The sequence below is a fragment of the Triticum aestivum genome, chromosome 2D, assembly GCF_018294505.1.
Source record: "Triticum aestivum cultivar Chinese Spring chromosome 2D, IWGSC CS RefSeq v2.1, whole genome shotgun sequence".
Taxonomy (NCBI): domain Eukaryota; kingdom Viridiplantae; phylum Streptophyta; class Magnoliopsida; order Poales; family Poaceae; genus Triticum; species Triticum aestivum.
In genome coordinates this window covers 582,202,261-582,218,513 of record NC_057799.1, presented here as the reverse complement: position 1 = coordinate 582,218,513, position 16,253 = coordinate 582,202,261, and the positions used below count along the sequence as shown (strand labels likewise).

Below are 16,253 nucleotides of genomic sequence, written 5' to 3'. Positions count from 1 at the left end.
TATGTGACGTGGGCCGGACTGATGGGCCATGAAGATACAAGATAGAAGACTTCCTCCCGTGGTCGGATGGGACTCTCCTTTGCGTGGATGGCAAGCTTGGTGTTCGGATATGAAGATCCCTTCCTCTGTAAACCGACTCTGTACAACCCTAGGCCCCTCCTGTGTCTATATAAACCGGAGGGTTTAGTCCGTAGAGGCAATGACAATCATACATGCTAGACATTAGGGTTTAGCCATTACGATCTCATGGTAGATCAACTCTTGTAATCCTCATATTCATCAAGATCAATCAAGCAGGAAGTAGGGTATTACCTCCATCAAGAAGGCCCGAACTTGGGTAAACATCGTGTCCCCTGTCTCCTGTTACCATCGACCTTAGACGCACAGTTCGGGACCCCCTACCCGAGATACGCCGGTTTTGACAACGACAGCCGCCGCCCCGACCTCTCTCCACCCGCCCGCCGCCCCGACTCGCTCCGGTCGCCGCCGCCCCCCGTTGGCGCCGAAGAAGACGCCAAAGGGCAAGTCGGGTTTCTTCGGCGTGAGGGCGAGCCCTCCGGGAACTTCAGAGTGGAGTTCTCTGATGCCGGGCGGTGTTGGTGGCTCGGCACGTATCCCACCGCTGACGAGGTCGCGCGTGCCTACGACGTGGCGGTGTGGCGTACCAGACGGCCGAAGACGGACCTCAACTTCCCGGAGATCGAGACCTGGGTGGTGGCGGAATGGCTCGTGCTGCAGGGCATATGGATGGAGGAGATGCCATGCCGGCGAAGAAGAAGAAGAGACCGGCGGTTGTCGTCACTCCCGACGAGAGCGACGAGGCGGCGATGGCTCGGTTTCGCAGGAGCATCCCGAGTACGTCCAATCCGAGCAAGAGTTCTACTAGAAGCGTGATGCCGAGGAGAAGAAGAAGGAGGAGGAGGAGGAGGTGAAGAAGGAGGACGAGGCCGGCCCCTCGACAGTGATCCTCATCGAGTCATCGTCGGAGGAGGACGAGGAGTTCTGGGGGCTCTCGGATGACTTCGAAGAGTCGTACTGGATGCCCTCGGACGACGAGTAGTTCTGCTAGTTTAAATTTATGTCATCTATATGTTTGAATTTGATGTTTGAACTATGATGAGATGAAGTAGTAGTTGGTCATTTCCAGAATTTTACATCTTTATTTTGGACCATCTATTAGAGTTGCTCTTTTACATCTCCGTTTTGCATCATCTGTTGAAGTTGAGTCTTTTTTTAAGTTGTAATTTTTTTTGATGATGTAAATTTTTATATCACTGATTCGAAATACCAAAATATACATCATCTATTGGAGATGGTCTAACCAACACATAGTAATTGCTTGGTTGGATGGGATAGGAGAAGACGAGTAGAGTAGCCAGTGAAGGAGTGAGGCGTCCTCTGGTCTTCTTCCACCGACCACACCCACCGATCAGCACTCCGCAGCACTGTGAGCGACTGACACTCGACGAATCGCCAAGGAAGCGAGAGGGGAAACCAAACCAGCCAGCCACCGCCCACAAACCCCAGCCAGGCCAATCCCCAAGCTTTCTCCTGCAAACCCTAGCAATGGCGACGCCGCTGTGAATCGGATCTGGTCCTAGCGGATCCAAGATGGGTTCTTCCCGAGGTAACCGCAACGTGAGGGCACGGCGGGCCGTGAAGGCCATGAAGCTCCTCGGCATCTCCAGGGAGCAGACCGCCCCCGTCCTCAAGCGCCTGGTCGAGCTCTACGACGACAACTGGCAGCTCATCGAGGCCGAGTCCTACCGCGCCCTTGCCGACGCCATCTTCGACGAGCAGGTCCCTCCCTTTCTCCCTTTCTCCCTTCCTTCCTTCCTGCCCCCCTTCCGGCATCCATCCATACCGAGAACCCCCGCTGTCGGAGGAGCTGATGAAATGGTTGCTCTGCTTTCAGGCCAACGGCGGCCCAGCCAATGGCGGGGATCAGGTGCAGGGGCAGGAGGAGCTCGATCTGGAGCTGGAGGAGACAGGCACCGTGCCGGAAATGTTCACGCCGGAGGAGGACGACCAGCGCCCTTCCACCTCCCTCGCCGTCGTCCGCAAGGACCCGGATAACCACATCAGCGCACCGCGCTCAGGGACTGGTTCCAGAGCAAACCCCCTTGGCCCTCACCCAACTCAAGCCGCTTCGCCTACACAGACCAGAGCGCTGAGCAAGCGGAGGCAGATGCAGATGCAGATGATGGATGAAGATTTTCAGCAGCCTGTCTTCCTGAGAGAGCCCAAGCCTGAACCTGTCGACATGGATGCAGTGGACTGTCTGAATGTGCAACCTGGCCTGATTCACCGTTCGCGCAAGCGCAGCGCGCCCTCCTCGGAGTTTCTGGCATTGCCTCCGCCTGACCAAAATCCTAAACAGATTTCAGAAGGTTCGCACTGACAATCTGAACTCATTCATCATTTTGTCCCGGTGCTGTAGACAACACGTTAAGCATATTGCCTGTCTTTTATTTTCAGATCATGACATTTTGACATTGTCTATGCACTGGGTGGTCATTTTAGTGTTTTAACCAATTAAGCAGTAGTTCTTTGTGTTGTACAGTAGAAGAAAGGATTTTCACTTCGTGCTATCCTGGCCTTATATCATGCTTAAAAATACACTTTCTGTTCAGTAAGCCACTTGTCCTTTAGCATCCCTACCATTGAAGATATGTTAAGTACAGAATCAGGATTTGTTCATACAATTTGTGATATACCTTTCCACATGCATAAAGTTGGGGTTGCTAGCATCATTTAGAGAACATACACCTTTCAATTGATCGGTTCAGTTTCGTATATTGTTCATCTGGACTCTTATATTCACAATTGCTCCCAACATTGGTTGCAACCTTTGCTTGGTAACTTAACATGTTCAATAAGGCTTTCTGCACTTTTGAGGTTCCACCTGCTGAACCTTTGCTTTAACATGTTAAATAAGTCTTTAATCAATCACATCTTGCTGTTATTTTTTTTTCTTCTGAGCAATGGTCTTACTCTTTTGAACTTTTAACTTTATATAGGTGATAAAAACAGGACAACTCAGCGTTGCAGAGATAGGGAAATGCCTACTTTATCGGTAGAGCCAGCAAGCAGCACAATAAACAATGGAACGGGATCTGGAGATGGAAATGTGAAGGAAGCACCTTGTTTAGATGTTGATATAGCATCATCCCCTAGGGGTGATGTTAAGATGTCTCTGAAATTCAGTATAGACCCATCAAAGTTCCACATGCCTGCTTTGGAAGCAGTTTTGAAGATGGTTGAGAACAAATATCTTCGCTCTCACAAGGTTCTTCCTCCTGATTTTTCCATTCGCGGCCTCATGACTGAGATGTGCCAGTGTGTTGTGCAACTGGGCACTAAACATACTGTGGAGCATAATACGCAATCAGATACTGTTGGTAATGGCAGCTTGTCAGAGAATGATGCTATAAATAGGAAACGGAAAGCTAGAGAAGAACTGTTGGTTTCGAAAGGCTCAGAGAGTGGTCCAGCAAATTCAACCCTTGCCCAGCAACACCATTTGGCACTTTCTGTATCGAAGACTATCCATGACATAACTGATATATCCAAGGGAGAAGAAAATGTGAGGATATCAATTGCAGATGAATCTGGCAGAGAGAAATGCCCACCTTCCTTTTATTATATGCCAACAAACGCTGTATCCCAGAATGCTCTTGTTAGCATGTTTCTTGCAAAGATTGGCAGTGAAGACTGTTGCCCTGAATGCTTTGGCAACTGCTTGTCCGCACCGGCACCATGTGCTTGTGCAAGAGAAACTGGGGGTGAATATGCATACACACTGGACGGTTTGGTTAAGCCAGCATTCATTGATGAATGTGTCTCTATGAACCGATTCCCAGAAGAACATCACAGGGTGTATTGTAAAACTTGCCCGCTTGAGAGGTCTAGAAACAAAGCTTCACCAGAGCCTTGCAGGGGCCACCTTGTTAGGAAATTCATCAAGGAATGCTGGAGCAAATGTGGCTGTAGCATGCAATGCGGTAACCGTGTGGTTCAACGTGGCATAAGATGCAATCTGCAGGTGACATTTAATGTTTTTGTAAACATAGAATGTTGGGGCACTATAATGGCACATTTCCTTTATTTGCCATGTGCAGCATCCTGACTGGTACTTTTATTATCTACTAGGTGTTCTTTACCGAAGAAGGGAGGGGTTGGGGGCTCCGCACACTCGATGATTTGCCAAAAGGCACTTTTGTTTGTGAATATGCTGGGGAGATACTAACAAATACAGAACTGCATGAAAGGGCCATTCAAAATATGCAGAATGCTAGGTATACACATCCAATACTTTTGGATGCCGGTTGGTGTTCTGGAGGGGAGCCGAAGGATGAAAAGGCTTTATGCCTAGATGGAACATTCTATGGGAATGTTGGCAGATTCATCAACCACAGGTGTGCGCTTGTTCTTAACATCCATGTTTATGATGCTCATTTTAAATGACAGCAAAGGGAAAGAGGCTTAACTTTAAATTGTCTTCTTACAAAAAAATCTGGTTGAAACACTCCATGTAGATGCTGTGATGCAAATCTAGCCATGATTCCTGTTGAAGTGGAGACCCCTGATCATCAGTATTATCATGTAAGCTACACTCAACAACTTTGTTATGTACCCGTACCAGTCTCTGAAAATACCATAAGATGGGCACACCAAGGTGATGATCTTATTTTCATTTTCTTGTTCATAAAACAGGTTGCATTCTTCACAAGCAAGAAGGTGGAGGCTTTTGAGGAACTGACATGGGTATGTGCATTATATAGTTTCTTGATATTGATGCAACCTTTGTTCATATAGACAAATGTCTCAATGAGCAAGACTACCAAATCCTGTGTACCTGCAAAGGTTAATGAATCTCATCGTATAGGTTGTTGCTGTCTAAGTGAGGTTGAGGTTGCTGATCTATTTCTCAAGTCTTCTCTCTGAATGCATGTATATCCAGTGATCAATTTCTTTGTAGAATTTCCTTCGCATGACCGCATCAATGCTAGTACTATATCTCTGATCACAATCATATGTGTTTACAACTGTTGACTTTATCTTCTGTTTACTGATCCCATCCCCAAGAATTTGTTTTCGTCCGTCAGTACTTATCTTTTACAGTAAGAAGTAGAAAGTGCGTCTCTGCTGCATGATGAAAAAAAAATGTATTTACACTTTGGACACTAGAGCTGCAACAGAAGAGAAATGCTTAGTGAGATGTTGTTTGCTGGTTGCAGGACTACGGCATCGATTTCGACGACGAGAGGCAGCCCATGAAAGCGTTCGAGTGCCTCTGCGGAAGCAGATACTGCCGGGGAGGCCGGCGCCACCTTCTAAGTACGCGCCTGTTTGTTTGTCATCGCTTGTCCTGGAAGAGTGTCTGCATGTTTGTTTTGAAGGCGTATGAGCTAACCCAGTACTGATTGTTTTTGGGTTGTTTTGCAGGGAAGGAGAGGAGGAGGAGCAGAGTTACCGGTACCGCGGGATGAGCCGAGGTATTAGAAGGTTGTTGATGCGATGCGATGGTTGCTTGTTTAGGAAGGGCTAATTAACCAACTAGCTAGGGTAATCAAGTAGTAATGTCACAAGCAAGGTGCTGGAAGTGGAAGAATGTATGTATGTCGTAGGTAGTTTGGCGTGTGCATTTTGGACAAGTGATGGATGGTATGGTAGGCGGAGGAGACGATGGCTCCTCTCCTCTGTGTAAAGGTAATATGTGTATGGAACTATGGGATCAAGTGACCTCGCTCGCTCTAGTTATTAATATAGAACAAGATGCACTACTTACTAGTCCAGATGTGTATATACATTTCATGGGTATTTGTATGTTACACCTCGCACTCAACTGGAAACAATCCTAGTGGGCTGACTTGGTTTGCTGTTGAACTGAAACCGTTTCTTTCAGCTGCCGTGCTCCAGTACAATCTTGCTGGTTGTAACTCAGCTCATTACTCCCTCAGGAGTAGCAGAGCCACAACATACGCAACACAGGCAGCGCTGCTGCCGTGCCGGTTCCTTCCCTTCCTACGTGTTTTGGTGCTACCTCCTCTCCTTTTGAAACGTTGTCAGAGCATCTCCAGCCAGGCCCCCGGACCATTTTTTAGCACCGACGTTGAAAAAACGGCCCAGTCATGCCCCAGGAGCCCAATTTTCGCCAGTTAGGCCCGAAACTGACGACGGCGGATCCAGGCCGAACCCGGCGCACCAGGGGAATAGTTTTTGGCGCGAGAGAACGGCAGGCCCGCCGAGTCAGCGATTCGCCTCCTTCGTCGTCCTCATCGCCTCGGTTTCCCGCAGGGAATCAACGCCAAAGCTGCCGCCGGATCAGCCTTTCATTGATTCCTCACAGGCGGCGCAGTGCGGTGACGCGCCCTCTCCCGCCACGCGTACATACGTTTGCCCCCCCCCCCCCCCGCGCCGCTATAAAAGCCGCCCCCTGCCTCGCCCGTGGACGCACTCGCCCGCAGCCCCTCTCTCTCGCCGCCGACGCCCTCTCTTCCCCTCTCTCCCCGTCTAGCCACCGCGTGCACGGCCCGCCGATGGGAGAGCGGTTCCTCGGCGATGGAGCGGCAGCCAACGGCTTCGGCCGCCGCCACCTGCACGAGTGGGAAGCCCACTTCCTCCACGAGGCGAACTACCCGGCGCCGCCTGACATGCGCGTGCCAGGGCGGTGGAGGCTCAGCATCGGGGGCGTCCCAGTCCCCCTGCAGCCCGACGTCGACCACCCCGTCTACTTCCACGCCGAGATCGAGCGTGTTCGGGCCTCTCTGCCGTAGGAGGAGCGGGACCTTCCGGAGTACGCCGCCAACAACCACGCGCACTGGGCGGCGTACTTCCAACGCCGGCACGAGGAGCGGCTCGCCTCCATCAACAACGCGCCGGTGGTAAGGGGGCGCAACAACAACAACGTCCGCCGCCTGTGGTGGGGCGCCCCCGGCCGCACGCTCCACGCCGTCCTCGAGTACCTCGAGGGTGGCAACGATCCGCCGCTCGAGTACCCGGAGGCGCCGGCCCCGGCCCCCCGCCGGAGTGGCGGCCCGTGGCTGCCGAGGCGCATGCTGGGCGGGTCCTTCTCCTCCTCTTCCCGTTGCTCCTCCCATTCCTCCGGGTTGCCGGCGCTCATCAGCGTCAAGGCCGAGCCTGTGGAAATGCCGCTCGGCCGGCGCACCCGCGGCGCCGCCCTCGACATCAATGAGGGCGGTTGTGCCTCCTCGGCTCCTACCTCCCGCCTCGTCAAGCCGAAGACGGAGCCGGGGCTCGCCACCATGAAGAGCGAGCATGATGACATGACCGCACTCGACGACGAGGCCGCCATGAAGTGGGTGCGGGAGGACTGGGCCCGGCTGGAGATGGAGCGCCAGCGCCGCGCCCTAGAGGAGATCGCCGCTCGGCGCCGTGGCCGCGACGAGGGAGGCGTCATCGTCCTCGAGGACAGCGACGACGACGCGCCACCGCCGGCCAAACCAATCTGCCAGGGCGACCCCGGACAGGGGTCCAGCAGGGACGGCCGCGGTGTGAAGAAGGAGAAGGAGGAGGACGACGGCGGCGGCGACTACGACGCCTTCAGCAAGCTCTTCGGCCTGTAGGCCTGTCAGCAGCAGTTTTTTTTCCTTTTAGTACATTATGTTTTCAATATGAAAAAGATTGTGGAACGCCTAAATATCGCCGAATCTATATCTTGTTTGCCGAATTTTGGCCGAGTATGTTTTTAAAAATATTTACAAAACGTCGACTGGGGGCGACCTGGGGCGGCAGCTGGAAACCCGATCGCCCCACGCCAAAATTATCTCCAGTTCGTCCAAGGGGGGCGCTATTTCCAGCCCCTGGTGGGGGGGGGGGGGGGCGCTAGAGATGCTCTCAGATCTGTTATAAAGTTCACAGAAACCATAAAAGCATTCCAAATATAGTACAAAATACATTGAGATCCTTGGGCCATTGAACGCCCACTGGCACCACCAGAACGAGCCGATGACGCGGGGCTTAAGGACCAGTGTCCCGGAGCCATGCTCGTCGTCGTTGAACCTTGAGTCGGTTAATATGGCAGGGTGGAAAAAGACCTATTGGATGAAAAGAAATTGATGGATGGACATGGTGGGAGCGGGAACTGGTTGATGAAGTGTTCTGCGTGGCAGAAAAGAAATTCTACTTATCTCTACTATTAAAGGGAGTTAATACGTCATTGTTTCGCATGCAGTTGTTAATACAAAAACAAATTTGAAAACCGAGTGCCGAATTAATATGAAAATCAAGCCATTAATTTAATTAATTTGCTAGACAATTAAATACAAATACAATTAATTAGGTCTGTTTAAACAGACATTTTTTGCGCCAAATCAGTTTGAAAACCGAGTCATTAATATAATTAATTAATTATTAGTCAGGGAATAACTAGGCATGCAAATAATTAGCAGAAGCATTTTTTTCCAAACGTATTTTTCATAACAGTAGAGATTCTTTCCAAAATAACTCAGGCCCCTCCCAATGCTCCACCTTGTACAAGTGCTAAGCCTTCCACGTAGGCAAAAAAATCTGATGTGGCAAGTTATTTAAAAGGAGAGAGATGAGTTTGGTGACCCCAGAAAGAACCAATGCTAAGCGCGTGAACCTAGGCAAAACATTTAAAGAAAAGAATCCCACCAATACATGAAAGGCTTTAGTTGCTAAATCATTAAATGAAGCAAGCTTAGCAACCATAAGCTAAGCACCTATGCATTGTGAAGTATAGTTGCTAAGCTATTTAATGTGCTTAGCACCTCATCTAAGCACCCATGCATTGGCAGCAGCCTCATAATCTACCTCTTAGCATGCACTCAGAATAATTAGCCATCAACGTCATAACACAGTCAATGCTACGGTGGTCGAGGACAATCGGTCACACTCACTCTGTGCATATGAAAAGCAAACCGAAAAACCATACCGAAAATAAACCGAACCGAATCAATTTTACGGTTTTTATGGTTTCTGGTTTCGGTATGGTAAGAACTTTTCATACCGATTTGAACTTTAATTTTTATGGTATAGGCCGAAAAATTGAATGGTTAACCGAATAAACCGAAGTAAAAATAAATTTATATTTCTTGAGATGAACAACCATATAAGTTGTCATTTTTCTTGTACATGAGTCAAATTCCCTACTAAGCACATACTTGTTTCTTGTAACATAGTCATTTTTTCTTTTTAAAATGCTAAGCACGTCCATAACCATCAATAGATGAATCAATGCATGCATATACACTTACATATATAGTTATATACTATTTATGTAAAATAGTATGTGTTTTGAGTCATAAATTTGCAAATTATTATTACGTCATTTTCAAATTCGCGTCAACTTTGGTTATTATGGTATATACCGAAACCATACCGAAATAATTTGGCATATACCGAAACCGAACCATATTTTAATTTCATACCGTATTTACTGAAGTATTAATACAGTACAAACCAAAAAACCGTATAAACCGAACCATGTAAAACCAAAAAAACCGAACGCACAGAGTGAGGTCACACACACTCTTCAAATGTTTTTTTCATCCCGTAGCAGCGCACGGGTACTTAACTAAGATTTTTAAGTCCACTATAAGCGAGTTATGGCGGAAACATTGAATATCGGTCCTTCGTTATCTTAAATCTGATGCATACATTGCTCCAATAACGTCGGATTTACCTATTTTAGGGTGCAGATTCACTCATTTTGCTTCGTATGTAGTCCGTATTTAAAATCTTTATATTTAAAAAAAAGATGGAGTTTAATAATAATTAAATGACAGAGATAGAGATATGTATCCTAGCTGGAAAGAGAATCCCGTGACGCCTGCCTTCCCATCTCCTCCGCCGCCGCGGCGGCGCAGCCTAATCGGCGGGTGGCAGATACCACGAATACGACACCAACAACCACTCCTCGCCTGTCGCCACTCCGCTCTCCCCTCCCCTCTTCCTACCTCCCTCCCTCCTCGTCACCGCTCCGCTCCACTCCACACCCCTGTTCCCAGACGCAACCACCGCCGCCGACGACCGACGATGCTTCGCGCCGTCCTCCTCCGCTCAGGTAGATCGCTCCCCTCCCTCCCTCCCTCCCCGTCCTCCATCCCCTGAGGCCGCACGCGGTTCCTGACCCCTTCCCCGTCGCAGCCTCCGGCCTCCGCCGGTCACCGATGGCCGCCCCGCTATCCACCGCCGCCGCCTCCTGGCTCGCCGAGGGGACCTCGCCGTCGCCGGTACGCGCACGCCCCTCTCGGAACCCCCAATCTGTTGTTCCTATCCGTGTAAGCGTCATTTCCGCCTGGTGTGAGTGACCGCCGCCTCCTCGCACTCGCAGCCTAGGGTGCGCCTCCTCATCGGCGGCGACTTCGTCGAGTCGAAGGCCACGGAGCACGTCGACGTCACCAACCCCGTAAGCCATCCTCCTGCCTCTCGGCCCGTCGGTCCCTCCTTCAGTTGGAGTTGGTCGATTTTATAGCTGTGGAGATGTGATGTGACGCGGGCATTCCAATGTCGCAGGCGACGCAGGAGGTGGTGTCCCGGATCCCGCTCACCACCGCCGACGAGTTCAGGGCCGCGGTGGACGCTGCCAGGACCGCCTTCCCAGGCTGGCGGAGCACGCCAGTCACGGCGCGGCAGCGCATCATGTTCAAATACCAGGAGCTCATCCGGGCCAACATGGTAGTATTATTTCTGAACTTCTTCCGATTTTCATCAATAGAAACCATCAGTTATTGGTTCCTGCTGCAGTAATTCTGTGCTTCATTGGTGGTGATTAATTCTGTGCTTATTTGGTGGTGATAAATACTAGGATAAGCTGGCAGAGAACATTACAACCGAGCAGGGAAAGACGCTGAAAGATGCTTGGGGTGATGTATTCCGTGGTCTAGGTTTGTTTTCAATTTTCATACCACTACACTTGTTTTTCGCCCTTTTCTGCTTGGTTAGATAGATAGTATAATTATCTTAACATCCCAATCATGTTAGTTGATCCACGGGCAATCCGCAAGTCTGATGAGTTTACATTCTCTGTTCATGCTTGGAATATGTAACAGTAACACTATTCCGCTAGAAGATATACAAACCGGTCAGTAAGCAGAATAAATCATCCACATAATAGCAGGTTATATATCCTCATGTATGCAGTTTAAGACATGGTATTCTATTTTGCACACCTTCTACATTGCAGGACATGTCGATGCCACGAGTATCTTTTATTTGCCCTTAATACGCTTGATTCTGTGAAGTGACATTTTCTTCGTGAGACGCCTCTTGGTTATATTGGTTATTTAACACACTGGCTGTAAGTTTTTTGATTTCAATCAAACTTCTAATTTTGTAGAGGTGGTGGAGCATGCTTGTGGAATGGGGTCACTGCAAATGGGCGAATACGTATCTAATGTTTCTCATGGGATTGACACCTTTAGTATTAGGGAGCCACTTGGCGTATGTGCTGGGATATGCCCATTCAATTTCCCTGCCATGATTCCCCTATGGGTATGCCTGACTTTCACTGTTTCTTTAACATCAGATTTTGTTCTTATTACTTACCAGGACTCTAGAGTGTATCACCTGTTCAATTTCCTGACCTTATTCTGTCAGTAACTTTGTTTGTTAATGTCTTCTATTATTCTTTGTAATATAAACTCAGGAGAGAAAATTTGATCGTGCGGGTTTTCTTATGTTCTTTGGATGCAGATGTTCCCCATAGCTGTTACTTGTGGGAATACTTTTGTTCTAAAGCCATCAGAAAAGGATCCAGGTGCTTGCTTTTGCCATTGTATTCTTGCCCAATTTGCTGAGGTTTTTAGGAACTCTAGTATTCGTTGCCCATGCATTGGAATACTGAGGTTTTTAGATTTTTAGGGTTTTGAAAAAACTGTGCTGCCAAACTAGGCCTAAACGGCCTAAAATCCTGCTCACAGGGGGCAAAAGGACAAAGATATTGACCAAGAATCCAAAACAGGATATAGAGATGGGCTCAACGCTACTGCATAATTTATATCACACTTGAAACGTGCTTTCCAACTCTGAAAGGAGGGATTTGATCATTTGCCACGTTTTAAAGTACCATGTATCATTGTAAATGGCGGTCCTTTAAAATGCTTTAATTCTCGGCCATTTTGACAGAAAGACTGCACACAGTTAATTTTGAGATTTGATGGTATTATATTTGTCAACAGGGGCTGCTATGATGCTTGCGGAGCTAGCGATGGAGGCTGGTTTACCAAAGGGTGTGTTGAACATTGTTCATGGTACCCATGTACGGCATTCTTAGCTTTTTTTTAGCTTGCCATTGGGTTTGATAATTTGCTTCTCATGTGCTGCTGATGCCTGGTGTTGTTTCATTTTAGAACACATAAAATGATTGATACTTTGTGGGCAAAGCCTATTGTCTTTACTCTTTGGAACACTGGCAAAGCAGCACATCTTGAAACTTCACACTTCCTCTGGAGAATTATCTGCTCATATTGGATACATGAACCTTTTATGCTTTTTCTGGATACATGAATCTATTAGGCTTCTTAGGTTACCTGGTTCTCATTTTGTTTTACTTTATCAGGATGTTGTCAACAATATTTGTGATGACGAGGCTATTAAGGCAGTATCATTTGTTGGTTCCAATACAGTAAGTGGATCAATGATCTCCCTGAACCTTGATTTACAAGTACACTTTCCTGCATCGACCATCTAACTAATATTCTGCTCTTCCGATACGTATCGACATATTTGTTTTCCGCTCTTGGGTCATCAACCAGACCTCGCTGTAGAAACAAGGATATGCATGCATTCTCAATCACATGCACACATGACAAATCTTTTTATGTGTTATTGTAGTGTTTCAAAACTTAATTAGCTTACTGTGCTGACCAATAAATTCATTTACCAAGATGCAAATAAGAGTTTTTTGTGCCAATACAGGTGTTCTTGCTGTTGATGTATTCGTGTTAATGGCATGTTTTTTTTCCGCGAATACGCAAAGCTTGCGTATCATTGCATTGATAGAAGAAGCGTGTTAATGGCATGTGTTCTCTTGTATTGAGAGATGTGCAGAAAAAAGAGAGATGTGCAGTTATAACTTATGAGTTCTATTTTTGATCATTTACATTAGAGTTTTAACCCCATATCGGAATTGCTATTGTACTCCTGTTGCTCAGAGCTAGCTAGCAGTTGTGCTATCTCTGATCTCTCTCTCCTTCTCAGGCAGGTATGCATATATATTCTAGAGCATCTGCGAGTGGGAAGCGTGTTCAGGTGGGTTTGCTTCTAATCATGACTTCCTGAATAACCATTTTTCCATGCCTTTTGCATTCTAAGCAGTATAATTCAGAATAACGGTTTCTGTTTCCTTTAGTGTAACATGGGTGCAAAGAATCATGCCATTATCCTTCCTGATGCTGATCGAGATGCCACATTGAATGCCCTTATTGCTGCCGGTTTTGGTGCAGCTGGGCAAAGGTGCATGGCATTGAGCACTGCTGTTTTTGTTGGAGGTTCAGAACCATGGTAGAGTTCTACGACTTTCTATCCAAGACAAGTTTTTTAGGCTAAAGTTTTTTTTTGGGTCAGATTTTGGGGAAGCATTGTCAACCTTATCTTTTGTTTTAGGGAGGATGAACTAGTCAAACGTGCAAGCAGCCTTGTAGTTAATACCGGAACAGCTAATGATGCAGATCTTGGTCCAGTGATCAGTAGACAGGTTTGCTTTTTTAGGACATGTTTTTGTACCCATGTTATTCATATTTTCCTACTTATGGATACTGATATTTTCTTTTAAAATTGAATATTTGAACATAGGATCATTTTTTTTGTCGGAGGATATTCAAACTTCCAAATTTAAGGGGTAAAAAGAGATCTTGTGAAGTTTAGATCTTCAAAAGGCCGGTTGATTACCTGTTTAAAATTGGATGATAGAACAGTAGTTACTTATTAACCACTCAAGTTTATTTAGAAGAATTAATCATGAAATGTTGAGTGAGTAATCTTCGTATAGCCTCTGTATGGAATATGATCCCATTGAAAAAAAATGCTACACCTGTTTTTGTCATGATGAACTGTTGACATATGGTATAGCCTTTCCAGAAACATATTAGCTTTTGGGGTTTGACCGTATGTATCATGAGCTTTAGATTTACGTTCATAGTCATTGCAATGGTAACTAGTAGTTCCCCTGTCATAATCTCTGCCTGGAGCACATATATATGCCACTGCCACTGCTATGTTTGTGATTAATTGAGTTTTTTGTGTGGGGCTAAGCTACTAAGGCCCACATTGGGGCCATAGAAATAAATTATCGTAAATATTAGCTTGATAATATAACAGCCACTTTTCTCTTTGGGGGCTTCTCTGTGACCTCAGGATTCATATCACTTACTCCAGTTCACAGATTGTCGATGTTTTGACTCTTTAAAAGCTTTGTCTACCTATATTTTAAAATATTTGGATTAGAACTTAGGAATTATCTTCAAAAGTACTTCCATGATATCATAATTTTGTTAGGACTTATATACAGAAAAACAGTGACCAGAGTTGTGGTTGTAGACCATGTCGATGACCAAAACTTCTGCTTTTTGGGAACTGGAGGGAGTTCTAGATTGGTATTAGAGCCCTTTGTTTTCTTGGTGAATCTTGTGCCCTAACAGTTTGGTATCAATAGGCCAAGGACCGCATCTGCAAGTTAGTCCAAAGTGGCGCTGACAGTGGTGCTCGACTTGTGCTGGATGGGAGGGAGATTGTGGTAATTTTAAGAATTCAGTTATTGAACTGCCTGTGTGCAATTCCTGGTATGCCTGATAGCTATGCGCTGTGCAGGTTCCTCAATTTGAGGATGGCAACTTTATTGGTCCAACTGTGTTGGCTGATGTTAAAGGTGATATGAAGTGTTACCAGGTATTTTTAGAATGTTTACTTTGCATCAGTTTTAACATTATTTTTAAAAAGAGTACCCACTTTTTCCTTCCCAAGATAGAATTGGACGATCATTTGCCTTGTTATATCTGATTGAAACCTGGAAAACTTGAAACAGGAGGAAATTTTTGGTCCAGTTCTTCTCTTGATGAAGGTATAACAAACTTGTTTCCTTCTCTTGACACCATTAAATTTTTATTATGCTGATTGTGTTATCAATTAATTGCAGGCAGAGAGCCTAGATGATGCCATACAAATTGTAAACAGAAACAAGTAATTTTTGTCTCTCCTGTGAGCTCATATAGGCAAAGCATTGGTTGCAGTTTAATGATTTATTTACAAATCGTCCTCAGGTATGGCAATGGGGCTTCCATCTTTACCACATCTGGTGTCTCAGCAAGGAAATTTCAGACGGACATTGAAGCTGGCCAGGTACTGCATAGCATTTGTGATGGATTAGTTACCTAATCATGTAAGCTAGTAGTTGGGTAGTACTCCTACATTACAAGGTCTGAAAACGTTTTGGAGAAAATGTCAAACCTAGTCGTGTATTGTTTCTTGCTAGATATTGGAATATAACCTGAAGGTAAACACATATATATGGTCGCCTGAAATTCAGCATTTTGAAGTTGAAGTTAACATAAACAAGAAGAGTACTGCCCGTATGAATCACAATGTATCGCTTTCCTTTGTAGGTGGGTATCAACGTGCCGATCCCGGTACCCCTGCCGTTCTTCTCCTTCACGGGTAGCAAAGCTTCCTTCGCCGGAGACTTGAATTTCTACGGTGCGCCTGCTAATCATCTCATTTGATCCTTCTTCAGCAGATTACTGACCTACAATACAATCACATCTGGGCATAAGTAATTAACACGGTAAACATGGATGCGCAGGCAAGGCGGGCGTGCAGTTCTTCACCCAGATCAAGACCATCACGCAGCAGTGGAAGGAGTCGTCTCCCCAGCGCGTTTCTCTCTCCATGCCCACCTCGCAGAAGTGAAGTCACCCGAGCTAGCTCATGTATGTGGAAATAAACCCAGGCATTGATGTGGAATTTAAGCTTCACAGGAGTTGCTTTCGTTAAGGGTAACTCTTGTGATGTCTTTCATTGTGCTGCCGATAATAAGAAAGAAAATCCCAGATTAGACGACCGAATCACACACACACAGGAGAGCATGTATTTGTACAGGGACCAAATCAATGTGAACATGCAATGGCTCAATATTACATTGTCACTGAACTTGCAGCCAAATCGCCGTGTGGGGCATGGCGGCCGGAGGCGGCCTAGAAATGAAGCTCTTGCTGGCCTCTATGTGAAATTAGATCTTAACCCACACTTTACTTTCCCATTTGATGATCACC

At 46.5% G+C, this 16,253-nt stretch overlaps 2 protein-coding genes across 2 annotated transcripts; both read left to right on the top strand.

The window, feature by feature from the left end:
* The first annotated feature begins 1,354 nt into the window (after positions 1-1,354).
* Positions 1,355-5,796, top strand: LOC123054686 (histone-lysine N-methyltransferase SUVR4). Its single transcript, XM_044478509.1, has 8 exons — positions 1,355-1,800; positions 1,916-2,390; positions 3,021-4,045; positions 4,153-4,418; positions 4,539-4,605; positions 4,717-4,767; positions 5,241-5,340; positions 5,449-5,796. The coding sequence occupies exons 1-8, from the start codon at positions 1,612-1,614 to the stop codon at positions 5,490-5,492; spliced, it is 2,217 nt and encodes a 738-aa protein (XP_044334444.1). The 5' UTR covers positions 1,355-1,611; the 3' UTR covers positions 5,493-5,796.
* Positions 5,797-9,804: 4,008 nt separating this feature from the next.
* Positions 9,805-16,126, top strand: LOC123054685 (methylmalonate-semialdehyde dehydrogenase [acylating], mitochondrial). Its single transcript, XM_044478508.1, has 19 exons — positions 9,805-10,051; positions 10,135-10,220; positions 10,322-10,396; positions 10,504-10,665; positions 10,796-10,874; positions 11,327-11,481; positions 11,683-11,746; positions 12,168-12,247; positions 12,548-12,613; positions 13,189-13,239; positions 13,340-13,491; positions 13,594-13,684; positions 14,642-14,722; positions 14,797-14,874; positions 15,011-15,046; positions 15,122-15,165; positions 15,246-15,324; positions 15,588-15,678; positions 15,785-16,126. Exons 1-19 carry the CDS (start codon positions 10,024-10,026, stop codon positions 15,889-15,891), a joined length of 1,605 nt encoding a protein of 534 aa, XP_044334443.1. The 5' UTR covers positions 9,805-10,023; the 3' UTR covers positions 15,892-16,126.
* Positions 16,127-16,253: the final 127 nt, after the last annotated feature.